Below are 13,909 nucleotides of genomic sequence, written 5' to 3' on the forward strand. Positions count from 1 at the left end.
GTCCCAGCCAAACCCACCAGAAACCACTCCCCTGCCATCAGGAACTCCTGAGGGTCTCGTGCTCAGAGCAGCTGCAAGCATTACAAGTTGATTACCAGAAATTCAGGATATGGGGGGTTCGCAGCTTCCAACACTCCAGGGTCCTTCATCCACCCAACTCGCTTCTCCCCAGAGCACTGCAGTCTTCCCAGAGGCAGCTGTTTCAGGCAAATTCAGGCAGAAGATGTCCCGAGGGGCCACTAGAAACCAAGCCACCTTTGCAGGACGCATGTGCGGCCTCGTTTGGCTGCTAAGAGATGGTTTTATGGGCTTCCTTATCAGAATTTTGCAGCAGCCGCCAGCACCAGAACAGGGGGTCCCTTGGTTAATCATCCTAACCGGAGGCCAGATCACATTAAAGTGATGGATTCTGTGGCTAGAAAACGCATTTGGAATCCCCTGTGGGACCTCAGCCCTGCCCTCAGTCCCCTTATCTCAGACCTAAGCCACCGCAAGAAGGATTGTGGGAAGACCTAGGATGGCAGGAAGGTCCTTGAGGAAACTGAGCATTCCTTGGTGTGGCTCCCTCCCCCAGGGTGATATTGTACAGAGCTGTCTGCCTAGGGTGTGTTGTTCTTCTGCCCAGGTAGCACTGACATCTTGGTGAGTCAGAATGAGCACCTGCATGTGTAATGTCACATGGCCTCACTAGAATACTAAACCTTTCAGCCGCCACCATCCTCCCCGCAGGATACGAAGCAAAGCCCGACCCCTTCACTGACACTCCTTCCTCCCTGCTCCGTGTCTGGAGAAAAGGCCTCATCTGGGAGGAACAGCATAGGACAGCGTCATGGAAAGAGGCTGTCCACATCTCTATTGTGACTGACTTCAGTTTAGTTTGGTGCAGGACGACCGTCAGGGGCTACCATGAAATGCAAGGGTGTTCTAGAAGGCTGGAGGACCAATAACTGGAGAAAATTGCCTCCTAGAGGCCAACACCAAACCTCAGCCACCTCCACCTTCCAGTTGTTACTCAGATTTATGGTGCTGCACAGATGGGTCATTCTTGAGATAAAGGTCCTAGATCTTGCTGCTGACAGGGCTCCTCAATCAGTGCTTCAGGGAAACTTCCAGAGCTGATAAATGAGCTGTCTCCAAGCCCCAGCCTCAGACCCAAAAGGTCTCCATTGCTCAGGGTTTCTCATTTATCCTGCAAAAGGGACATACTCTCTTGATGCCAAGAAGAGCCAGCGAGACGGCAGAATTGGGGCTCTGAGAAGTCCTCCGCCTCACCTTCCTGTGCTGCGTCCCTTTAGCCAAGAACACAGGGAACATCATTCTCACTAGTGACAAGGAGCCCAGGATTTACTCGGTGCCCAGACAGAATAACCTTCAGGGAGGACGCCAGAGGCCAAGACAGCAAAGTCCAAGGGGGTCAGTAGAGAGGAAACCACACAGTCTTAAGAGGCAGGTGGCCAGCAGGTTTATTGACTGTGCTAAATGCCCGCCTAATACCAATTCATTCTCTCTCTCTCTCTCTCTCTCTCTCTCTCTCCCTCCCTCCCTCCACCCAGGCTGAGTTTGCCATCTGCCTCACTTGCATGTGCAACAGTGCAGGAGCTATCTGCGCTAGTCCACTGGGATTCTGGGATTTCTAGCGAAGTGTTCCCGTTATAGACCCTGCCCCTTCCACCCCTCGGACCGCTTCTTTTCTATACCTGTTTTCTAATATGAAAACAGTCGTTAGGGCATCTACGCTGCAACATGCTAAAAATGGAAAAACGAACAAAAGGATCTGGGAAGTGATGGCAGAATGGAATAACTGTTCCGTCCCCAGAATGGAATGACTGCTCCAGCCCCAGAATGGAATAACTGTCCCAGCCCCAGGATGGAATGACTGCTCCAGCCCAGAATGGAATGACTGCTCCGGCCCCAGGATGGAATGACTGCTCCAGCCCCAGGATTGAACCCCTGGGCTTGCGGTTATATGGGCAAAATAACCCACTCCTTAGTTAAGTCCCTGGAGTGCTGTCACAAAGAGACAAGCACAATCCTGTTTGGTGGGGAAGGCTCTTCTGAGAATCCAGGCAAACCGTGTTGCCTCTCAAAGCTGTATTCCATTTATATAAAGAAGACAAGAATAAATGCCAGTAGCGAATCACACACTGTGCGCAGGCGCCTTGAGGAGCCCTCGGCACTTGTTATCCACCGCATCAAGAATGCAGCCACCATATACAGCAAGCAGAGACAGTGCATGCAAGGATATCTATGCCCACTGCCTCACAAGATGTCCGTGAGGATCAAGTAAGCCCTGGCCTTGATGTAACCCTGTCCCTCAGGTGCTTCCAAAGCCCCGTTTCTGAGTTGCCAGTCAAGGACTGGATGAAGATGAGCACATGGGGAATACTTGATCCTAGCCAAAAGGACTGGAAACCATGAGAAGTTTCCAGTGAGGGTAGGAACCTCATGCCTACTCAGAAGGAAGAATTACCACATGGCAGGATGAATGGAGAAGCCAAGCGGGGCCAGGTGGCAGCCTGTTGTCAGGTACCTGGCAAGCAGCATCTCCAGGAAGCCCATTTGTGCCTGCACGTCGGTGAGGTCAAGCATGGTGCTCTAGTCCCACCGTGCCTCGTATTGGGAGTGTAGAATGCTGTATACTTGCCCCAGGTGGATATCACTAAGAACAGCCTGTGAAGGATGTTCACATCACATCACGGCCTCCAGGGTGGGTGATCTATGGGCTTGAAGGGAGGTACAGAACTGGAGGAAGCAGTGGACACATAATTGGGCAGCTCTGCCCCAAAGGAGAAACACCAGGGCCACAGGATTTCCTGTAAAAACTCTGCACTGGCTATGACCCAGAAAGTCACAGGGTGGAAAGATGTGCACTCATAGCTAACCATTTTAGAGCACAAATAAACTCATCTGATACCTTACATTTTATTTACTTAACATGCATGAGTGTTTTGCCTGCATGTGTATATATGCACCACGCACATGCAGTACCCAAGGAGGCCAAAGGGGGCGTAAATCCCCTGGGTCTGTAGTTAGAGTTGTGAGCCTCCATGTGAGTTCACAGAATCCAACCCTGGTCCTCCAGAAGAACACCCAGTGTTTTTTAACCACCAAGTCATCTCTCCAGCCCCTTGAAAAAAAGTTTTTAAAAAAATTCAAGTGGTTTCAAGTGAAACCAAGTCTTTCCAGATGGCCTCACTGGGCTTCCTGCAAAATTGAAGCCTCGCCAGCCAAGGTCCAGAGACAGACAACTTGTTCCCCTTCTGTGTGCCTCACCCCTCCTGCACACCCCCAGCACCTCAGGCTCAGGCACGGCATACGTGGGCATACGTGGGCATGCGTGGGCATACGTGGGCATGCGTGGGCACACACAATCATCCTGCAGGAGACTCTGCCTCCTAGTCCAAAGGTTGGCGCTGCCACAGCTGCTCCTAAGGCCTGAAGAATCTGCCTTCTCCACTTCAGGGAACTTTCAGTTTCTCCAAGGTCACCAGCAGGTGTTTCCCTTGTATCTCACAGATTGAGGGCTGACTGAGAAGCAAGAGACTGACCCGAAGGTACCTGACCCCTTTGTAGGCATGAGGCTTTGAATGTGTCTCTGCTGCTCTGAAAGCTTCTATCCGCATCATCACACTGGTCAATCTCCAGGATTTTAAGAAATGGTTCTAGCTCCCTCTGGTCCCCTTCTCCCTGAACCTCAGTCCTGCTGGGCCTTATCTTAGTTTGGGTTTCTATTGCTATGAAGAGACACTATGACAACAGCAACTCATATAAAGGAAAACATTCATTGGAGCTGGCTTACAGTTTCAACGGTTCAGTCCATTATCATCATAGCGGGACATGGCAGCGTGCAGGCAGACATGGTCCTGGAGAAGGAGCTGAGAGTTCTACATCTTGATATGCAGGCAACAGGAAGTGAATTGTGTACCACACTGGGCAGAGATTGAGCATATGAGACCTCAAAGCCTGCCTCCACGGTAACACACTTCCTCCAACAAGGCCACACCTACTTCAACAAGGCCACACCTCCTAATAGTGTCACTCCCTATAGGCCAAGCACTCAAACACATGAGTCTATGGGGGTCATACCTGTTGAAGGAGGCTGCTTGTTGGTTCCCAAAATAATTACACAGAAACTATATTATTTACAATGCTGTTTAGCCAATAGCTTAAGTATATTTCTGACTAACTCTTACATAGTAATTTAACCCATCTCCATTAATCTGTGCATCACCGGACTACCAGCAAGGTTTCAGTGTGTCTGTCTCCAGCAGGGCTCCATGGCTTCTCTCTGACTCTGCCCTTCTTTCTCCCAGGATTCATCTTAGTTTTCCCCACCTACCTCCATTCCCTGTGCAGGCCCAAGACAATTTTTTTTTACTAACCAATGGTATTCACAGCATACAGAGAGGAGTCCCACACCGCACACCTATTCAAACCACCACAGAACCCTTCTCCCATATTTTTAGGGAAGTGGTAACTCCTCTCTGGCTCTGTGTGTCTCACTCTGTTTTGTGTCTTCAGAAAAAGACAAGGGACCCTCATTTTACAAACAAGAAGACAGAGGGCACGTGAATGCCTACGAGTAACAAAGCCATACGCAGGGCCTCCTTCTAGCTGGGGACAGTGGGCGAGAAATCAATATCTCTCTGGGAGTTTGGAAAAGTTTCTGAGGTTCAGGCATTGATGACCCCCACTTCTCTGAAGAGCACCTACCGAACATAGCCACCAGCCTTATGACAGAACTTGGCAGGCAGCGTCAGGAGGATGGGGGGACTAGTTCTCTCAAGGGTCTATAATTAACCCTTGTGGGCTGTGAATTAGCAGAGAAATACAAAGTCACCTGCCTCTTCAAAATGGGCACGGCACACTGTGACTGTACAGTAAATGCTAATTGTTATGTTCAAAGCAACTGCATCCTGGGGCCTCTCCTCAGACTGAGTCCCAAACTCAAACAAAGGTTCAAAGTTCAGTGCCCTTTACATGGGTCTCCTCCACCTCTGCCTTACGATTCCCCTTCAGACACGTGTATTCCCGTTTGGTCCTCTATCTCCAAGGGGCATTAAGTTCCTGCTCGTGACTCAGAGGGCTGTGGTGAGACTCAACCTCCTAACCTCCACTCATCCTCAAGGGGTAACAGAAGGGAGACCAAAGCAGAAGCCAGGAGGAAGGAGTGTGGGGTAGAGGGCCAGCCATCCAACTTGCTGGCTTTCCCTCCATCCTTACAGTCTTTCTGAGTGCCAAGGAAGCACTGGACCCCGGATGTCTATTTGTTACCTCTTATGAGACAGAGCCCCTGACAATCTGAAGAGCCTAGAACCGCGCGGTGTTTATCCAGAGGGACATCCGCGTCAGCAGGCAGATGGCTATGAGAGACCACCACCAAGCCAAGCATTCCACATGCCTGAGATACAGCTCAGCTTTTAGGAGTGATGTCAGAACAGTCAGCCATCGCCTCCTCCAGCCCCAGATCCCAGCAACTACGCCGTCTGTTGGGACCTGGAGTCCTGGCCTCCAGCTGCTCTTCCCTGCTAGAGATCTTTACTTTCCTTCTGATTTGAGTTACTGAAAGCTGTGTCAAAGTTGTTTACCAGCTCTGCTTCACGAGTACGTGTTGCCTTGCCTTGAGGATTAGAGGATGAGGTTTTCACCTGTTGGCCCACCTGACTATTGGGTATATAAGACTCCATGGTGCTATTGAATAAAGGGCTTCTTACCAGTGACTAGAGGTCCGTGTCTCTGTCTCTCTGTCTGTGTGTCTTTGTGTTTCAACCTCCAGCCCCTTCCCAAAACTCGCGAACTGTATGGTAGCGCTGGAGCGCAGACAGGCGTGGTACACTGCACTGGTCACTGCCCACACCAACACCTTCTAGAGGACTGCCTCCTCTAGGAAAGGGCTCTGTGGGCCTGCACGGTGCTGGGGCCAGGTGACAGAAGTCAGAGTTCAGGGCCGTGTGCAGCAGGTTCTGAAGGGAAATTCTTCCACCTGATTGTGTGGGGAGGAGTCTGCCCTTTACGTACTCGAGACATAAGAGATGTTATGCAGCAGAAATGAAGCCGAGGATGTTTGTACAGTTCCGCTTTTATTGAAATGCCATGTACAGTTGTACAATGTGGGGAACTGGAATGGGACCCTATTAAAGTAAGACATTTGGGGGAATGTTTCTCGGCTTTCGCTGTTTTGATCACGTGACCAGTGTTCTTTTACGAGATATTCAGTCCCTGACATTCATGCAGAAAACAGTAAATCAGACCATGGGCCTGTGCCAGTGACTCATATCAAGCTCAGGCCAGGACATCCACACAGATATACACAGTCTGTGTCTTGAGTTTTCTTTCAAAGAAAGTATTTTACACATCATATACAAATTAAACAAGAAGTCCAACCAAGGTCCTTTATTACCACCAAAAGAGGGAAATCATTTACAATCTAATAACCGAAGGCAAGAACAGCACAGGGCCCATTTATCCCTGCAAATGCCACAGCCCCATGCATTCCTGCCGTGGTTGCCACTACATCCAGGAGTCGCTGAATCCCGTGGTAAAGGCTGCGCAGGGCCTCTAAGGCTGTGATTGCCCACACAGAAGAAGCCTCTTCTGTCCCCCTATGTTGGAAGTGCTGCTGGATTCTCTGCTTGGTCAGTAGATAAACAATATAACTGAACATGGGGGGGCCTAAGTAGTGCAAACACACACACATGGGGGGGGGGAACCCTACTGAAACCACTCTGACTTCCTTGCTTCTATGCATCAGAGCCTTCGACACTCTGTCCAGCTGAATGAGTTTGCTCAGCCTCCCAACTCGATCCAACCAGGTGCAAACAGGAAGAAGCATAGAGGCATTTTAAATGGCACCTATCCCAAAAATAATAAATTAAGATTTTAAAAAGGAGAAGCAAGAGTCCTAGTACAGATAAATGCACAAAACAGAGCCTGGAATGGAGACAGCTCAGGAAAAAAAAAAATCAGTGTGAGCTTCTGTTAAAGCACATTCTTCCCAGAGCTCATGAGGGACTCCCTCTTAATAAGTACAGACAACGCAAGCTTCCCGAAGAGACAGGACCCAGCCGCAGAGGCCTCGAGCACTAGAAACCTCCAAAAACCAGGAGACAGTCGAGGATAAGCAAGGCCTGCAGGGCCCGGGCAGCCTAGTAGGCCAAAGGGCAGGCTCAGTGCCAGGGGATGAGGGCCACCACTGTGTGGGCCAACCCAGCCCCAGCCCTGCAGATTCAGAAACACAGAGGGAGGAGATATAGACGGACAAGTGCTAAGTTCACCATTAGCCCTAGAAACTGAAAGGTGGAGCCCCGTGGCTGTGCCTTGGAATCCCACGGTCTCCCTAAAACACTAGGAACCTGGAGCTACGGAGGCGTCCGAGAGGCGAGAAACCAAATAAGAAAAGCTACAGGGGCACACTGTCAGGGTGAGCGACACACGGAATAGCATCTCGTTATTGGACAATAGAAAGCGATTCGAATATCATGAAAAAATTATCTATAAAAAATATCTACAGTAAAGCTTTAGCTTGAAAAAGCTGCAGCTTCGATTTTACAAAATAAAAAGGCAATCTTTGAAAGGATCTGGCTCAGAGATATACAAACATTACACAACAGATATCAAAGTAGAACAGCTCGAAGAAAGCATCTGAGGGGATATTGCAACTGGTTTGTCACGAGATAGAATTAAGAATTCTTATTGCATAGCAGAAAAATGAGGTCACTTCATTTGCATAATACTGCCATGTTTTTAGATGAAGAGGCTATTGGGTACTTAGGAGAAGTAACTTTGGGATTCAGAAACTGACTTCTACATTGTCCGAATTAGCATCCAAGTGGTGTCTGAGCTGCTTCTGACCTTGGGTCTCCATTCCATTTGGCCACTGCAGTCAGATTTTAGATGTGCCCCTGGCACGGCTGTGCTCACTAGCAGTGGCAGCTGCTCTAATGGCAGGGTAGAGGGGACGTTACCCGCCACGTGACTAACACCAACTTGAAAGTGAGTCTGAATTGCCCACTGTGGAGAGACATGGACCTGATGCCTGAGGATGGTGCGACACAAGTCTCGGGGCGGCATCTGTGGGCAGCTAGGGCAGACCGGCTTTTTGGTGATGACGCACCAGTGTTCTAGTCCCCAGGAGAAAGGACGCACGAGGGTGGAATGAGTGGAACCCTTAGCAGCTTTGCCTGCAAAAGCTGCGCTCTGCAGGAAGGGGGGAGGAAGGTGGCGCCAACAGAGAAAACTCCAGCAGAAACCGCAGCTGGCCAGCTTCCATGGAAGGAGGGATTCTCTCCAGGAAGAGACTCATCTCGACCCCTAAGTATAAAAGTCTAAGTTCTTGGTGGGAGTGGGGGAGGAGGTGGGGTTACCTTTCACCTAAAAAAGGAGTGCTGGTACAAACAGCACATCTGACTCTGGTCCCCAACCTTATCTTTACCACTCGCACCTCAAACAAGTCCCCAGAATTCCCTGGAGAGGGAGGAAGGGGATCAGGGGTGCATTCTACCCCCTTTCTAGCAGGGGACCAGGCAGAACTTCCTGGGAACCAGGACATCTGCCAAGAAATGTTTGTATCCCTTGGGAGACATTTCTTCTGGAACCTCCAAAGTTGGGTATCCTAGCTACTGACTATCCCTAAGGCTACTATCTGGGTGTTGTGGCACCTAACTTCTGCTTAACATTAGAAAGGAAGGTTTTACTCTTGTGGAAGAGCGCACACTAAATGCTCAGTAAATACACGCAGTGGTTGCCTCGCTGGGAGAAGCCGGCTTCGGAACACAAAGGGCAGGAGGTGCCATCCCCCTGTAGCTGTGCTTTGAAGAGCCTACTTGTGGCAGAAGTCCAGCATTTGAGTTCATAAAGTCCCATGGTCTCCTCTACATGGATTCTGACTTCAAGAGGCCAAAACTCCACGCCCTGGGTGTGAGACTGCTCTCTAGACACAAAGTCTCCCCTCCTCCGAGAGCAAAAAGCCTGATACAGGCAATTTGCTAGCTTAGGGAGAGTTCAAACGACTTTGAGATTCTTTGTGTGTAAGGGGAGAGTGGGTGTGTGCAGAGACCCGAGATCAGCCTTTGATGTCAGTCCTCAGGAACCACACAACCTGTTTTGAGACACTCTTCGTGGGTCCTGAGACTTGCTGGTTAGCCTAGGCTGGCTGTCCCCAAGCCTGGGATACCAGCCTTTCTCCGCCTTCCCAGCTCTGAGACTCCAGGGGCATGTTGCCGTAGCTGGATTTTTTTTACACCAGTGCTGAGACCAAACTCATGTTTGTGCAGCAAACGCGTCCCCCCAGCCCTTACTGTGCGCTTCCATGCGCCTCCAAACACCACCCCAGGGGCTTGACATTACACTCTGAGACATTCTTCTCTGTGGCTGAGCAAAGCTTTCATTTTTAAAAAAAACAAGTGTCTTTGAGGAATATCTCCAGCCCTGGGCCCACTACTGTCTCCTCTACAAAGGGGAGAATAAGAAGAGGTGTTGGGGAGGCTGAGGGACAGATATGGACCTTGAAGCACGAGAAAGGGAAGACATAAAAACAGCCCTGACCATCATCACAAAGTGCCGATGGCCAGATCCAGCCATTCACGTCCCTCTGAGTTACATGTGGCCCCACCTAACACGGGGGCAAGCCTATCTCTGGGTTTAGTGGCGGGGTGACCTTTTACTTGTCATCCGCATGAGAACTGATACCATGAATAAGTAAGCCTACATATTAAGCATAAGAAATAGGATTGGTGCCCTCTGAACACTCAGAAGCAGGGTCCCTGTCTGAGACCTCTCTGGGTGGGAACAAATCCATACCACTTTGGTTTTTCTGGGTTTTGTTTTGCTTTTTCTTGTCTATTTCTCCCCAGAGTTCTACTTGGGGGTTCTCTGAAGAGTTTGTTTTCCCTGCTGAAAAGACACAAAATCTTCCAAACCTGGAATCCGTGACATCAAAGGCTGGAGGCCAAGACGTGAAGACAAAACAGTTCTCATCCGCCTCCTAGAGTGCAGCCGAGGGGGAGTGACTGGCAATGGCCGGATGAGGCTGCACCCCAGAGGTGCATGGAGGATGCAGGCAGTCCACCTGGCTGCAGTAGTCAAGACATGATTCCCAGACGTGGTTGAAGGGCTGCTTCTGCCTAGTTCTGCCTGGACCCCAAAAGGCAGCAGCTTCAGTAGTCGAGAGTCCTCATGGGACAAGTCCAGAAGACATTGGTAGGTGTTTTAGCATCGTGAAAGATCAGTAGTAAAGAAATCCAGTAGACACTCATACAGCCCCAACCCTCACTGAAATGGTTCCTCCACACACACAAACACAAACGCATGGATGCGTGTGCACGCGCGTGCGCACACACACACTTTAAGGTTCTCCATTGTCCTGAAGAAGCACACACACACATACACACACACTTCAAGGTTCTCTCCATTGTCCTGTAGAAACACACATGCGCACACGGACACACACACCCATACACACATGCAAAAAGCCCAAGGAGTTTTTGTGGGGCTGTAAGAAACACAACTGCTTAGGGCAGAAACCAAAGCACCTCAGAGCAGAAGGTGGACCATCAGTGTCCACACTGAGAGGGACAAGGCTGGCCTGCTAAGACAGCAAGGGCGGTTCTCAAATCACTGCAGAGCCTCCCAGTTAATCTCATCAGTTGTCATGGGCCCGCCGCTCGGTGCTCCTGTCACAGGTAGTGCCCGCTCCTTCTTCCACCTCCTGGCAGTGGGAGTCTGGGTCACAAGGATCTGTGAATCACAGCCACACCTGACATGGAAGGGAAACAAAGTCACCATCTTCGCTTCTCCACAGTTAATCGGAGTCCCAGCGGGTCCAGGAATCTGTGATACCCTGTCACAGCCCTTGGAAAGGTCACATGCTATCACTGCCGGGAGCTGGCTGTTTCCACTCTGATAGCCACATCCTGGCGGGACATTTGAATCCACAGGCATGGTCTCAAACAGCGCATGCCAGCAGACACACCCCCACTCCTCTTCCTGACCACAGCACCCAGATTAACACCCCCCACACCCCTCACTGAGGACCCAGAGGCATCTGTTCCTAATCGGTATCATTTTCTGGAGAAGCGATGACTGATGTAGGTCGACTTTGCTACTTTTAGAAGTCACTGGGATGAACTATGAAGAACAATACACCAACTCCATGGGAGGAAGAACAAAAAGAAACTCCAGCACACGCCTTGCCCTTACAGAGGTGGTCTGTACCGTGGTCTTCGGTGAGTCTTGTCACATCTGCAGGCGACTTCTCACACTGCTTGCTGTCATGGAACTGAGACCCTCACCCAGTGCTCAGTTCCCAAATGGATAAACTTTCCAAGAACGCCCTGTGTGTCACTGCTTTTCTTAAACTTAACCACACTGAGGCCCTAACTCTGTAAATCCATCTGTCACCCAAGCTTCACCGTAATCCACTGAGGCCATCTGGAAGATGTTAGAGACTGAAGAAGCCAACATCCTTTCTGCACGCTGTTCTCCACTATACACACCAGCTAGTGACACACTCGGCCTGCTAGGCTGCTCCCCAAATGCCCCGTTGCCCGGTCCTAGCCAATGAGACTGGAAGGCAAGCCTTCTGGGGTGTGACAGCAGCTTGTCCACTGCTGTTTGCCTGGGACCATACATCTCCTTCCTGGTGGAAATCAGCACCAGGCGGGGTTCTGGAACCTCCTAGTAAATAACAACTCAAAAAGTGCCATACAATGGATGGAATTAGAAAACGCTATCCTGAGTGAGGTAACCCAGCCCAAAAAGATGAATATGGTATGTACTCACTCACAAGTGGATACTAGCTATAAACAAAGGACATTGAGCCTATAGTTCATGGTCCTAGAGTAGCTAAGTACTAAGGTGAACCCTAAGAAAAACATATATAGATCCACCTGGAAAGTGGAAACAGACAAGATGGCCTGACAAAATTGGGAGCATGGGGGTCGGGGGAGAAGGGAGGGTAGAAGGACAAGAGAAGGGGAGAAGGGGAGGGGTGATGAGAACTTGAGGGAATGGGATAGTCCAGAAGGAATAAGGACAGAGATGAGAGCAAGAAAAGAGGTTTATTGATTGAGGGATCCATTATAGGGTTAGCAAGAAACCTGGCTCTAGAGAAATTCCCAGGAATCCACAAGGATGACCCCAGCTAAGATCCTAAGCAATAGAGAAGAGGGGGCCCGATCTTGACTTGCCCTGTAGTTAGACTGATGAATATCTTAAATATCACCATAAAACCTTCATCCAGCAACTGATGGAAACAGAGGCAGAGACCCATATCGGAGTACTGAGCTGAGCTCCCAAAGTCCAGCTGAAGAGTGGGAGAAGTGAGAATATGAGCAAAGAGGTCAAGACCATGATGGGTTCATCCACTGAAACAGCTCACCTGAGCTAATGGGAGCTCATTAACTCCAGCCAGATTGGGAAGGAACAAGCATAGGACCAAACTAGTCCCTCTGAATGTGGTTGACAGTTGTATGGCTGGGGCAGACTGAGGGCCACTGGCAGTGGCACCAGGATTTATCCCTACTGCTTATACTGGTTTTTTGGGAACCTGTTCTCTTTGGATGACACCTTGCTCAGCCTATATATAGTAGGGAGGGACTTGGTCCTTCCTCAAAGCAATGTGCCTTACCCTCTCTGAGGACTGGATGGGGGTGGAGTGGGAGGGTGTGTGGAGGGAATGGGAGGAGGAAAGGGAGTGGGAATAGAGGTTTTTTTCTGTTCTGTTTTGGGGGGTTTTATTTTGTTTTCAAGATTGAGTTTCTCTGTGTAGTACTAGCTATCCTGGAACTCACACTGTAGACCAGGCTGGCTTCAAGCTCAGGGGCCCATGAAACATGACTAATAAAAACTCAGAGAGAGAAATTGGGGTTCAACCTGAAGATCCAAAAACCAAGGCAGTCAGCCACTGGCTCTTACCTCAACTTCAGTCTGAAATGCTGATCCTGCCTCCAGGAATCTGAGAATAAAACTGTGTGTGAGAGCTGTCTCCTCCCATTTTATAATCCTCTCTAGGGTTGGGATTAAAGACACACAACGCCCGGGTTCTATGGCTACTAGTGTGGCTACTGGGATTAAAGGTGTGTGCTACCACTGCCTGGTCTGTAAGGCTGAACAGTGGGGTGGGCTGGTTTACACTCTGATCTTCAAGCAAGCTTTATTTATTAAAATACAAATGAAATGCCACTATGGGCCTACCTGCCTCTGCTTCCCGAGGTCTGGGATTAAAAAGCGTATGCCACCACTGCCTGGCATGGAGATTTATTTTAACATGCCTCTGTAGCTATAAAATACTCTGACTGAAGGTGAGGTCAAGGAAACACAAGCTAAAGAATAGGAGGGCGCACCATCACAGACACACTGCTTGAGATACCCACTCCCTCTTCACCCCTGGCTAAAGAGCCTGGAGGCGGGCGGAGCTTGACTCCAGACCAAAAGGTGCCAGCTGGCCTTGGCAGCCTCTCGTGTGCTTCAGATACCTCTCTCACTGAGCAATACCTGCTAAAGAGCAGGCTCTCGTGATGTTTTCGTGTAGTGTTTTCATATGAGCCTTTTTTTTTATTAAAAAAAAGCAATATGCTCTCACTATGGAAAATGCAGAAGAAAAAAAGGAGAAACCTTTATTCCCTCAAAGAGAACAGCCATCATCCCTTTAGTCCTTCCCAGCCTCTAATAATAACCGGAACGTGCTAACTCGTGGTGGCTCATGCCAGGCACCGTGCCACAAACCATACACACGGTATCACGTTGCAGTCTCTGAAAGGTCCTTGGAGGCCCAATCTAATTTTATCCCCATTTTCCAACTGAGCCAATGGAGGTTCGGTCAGGCTGAATGCCTCGCCCGGAGACCCAAGGCTTGTGGCAGACCTGAGACTCCAACCTGCACTTCAAGAATAACAGCCCTCCAAGCTCCCTT

At 49.8% G+C, this 13,909-nt stretch overlaps 1 protein-coding gene across 1 annotated transcript in view; it reads right to left on the bottom strand.

The window, feature by feature from the left end:
- Nucleotides 1–6,096: 6,096 nt before the first annotated feature.
- The window catches only part of Klhl3 (kelch like family member 3), a 115,070-nt gene continuing 107,257 nt past the window's right edge, over nucleotides 6,097–13,909 (bottom strand). The window contains exon 16 of the mRNA XM_057787487.1: nucleotides 6,097–10,753. Within this exon, the coding sequence (XP_057643470.1) occupies nucleotides 10,725–10,753 (29 nt within the window). The 3' untranslated portion in view covers nucleotides 6,097–10,724. The remainder of the gene's footprint in view (nucleotides 10,754–13,909) is intronic.

The sequence above is a fragment of the Chionomys nivalis genome, chromosome 13 (genome assembly GCF_950005125.1).
Source record: "Chionomys nivalis chromosome 13, mChiNiv1.1, whole genome shotgun sequence".
NCBI lineage: Eukaryota > Metazoa > Chordata > Mammalia > Rodentia > Cricetidae > Chionomys > Chionomys nivalis.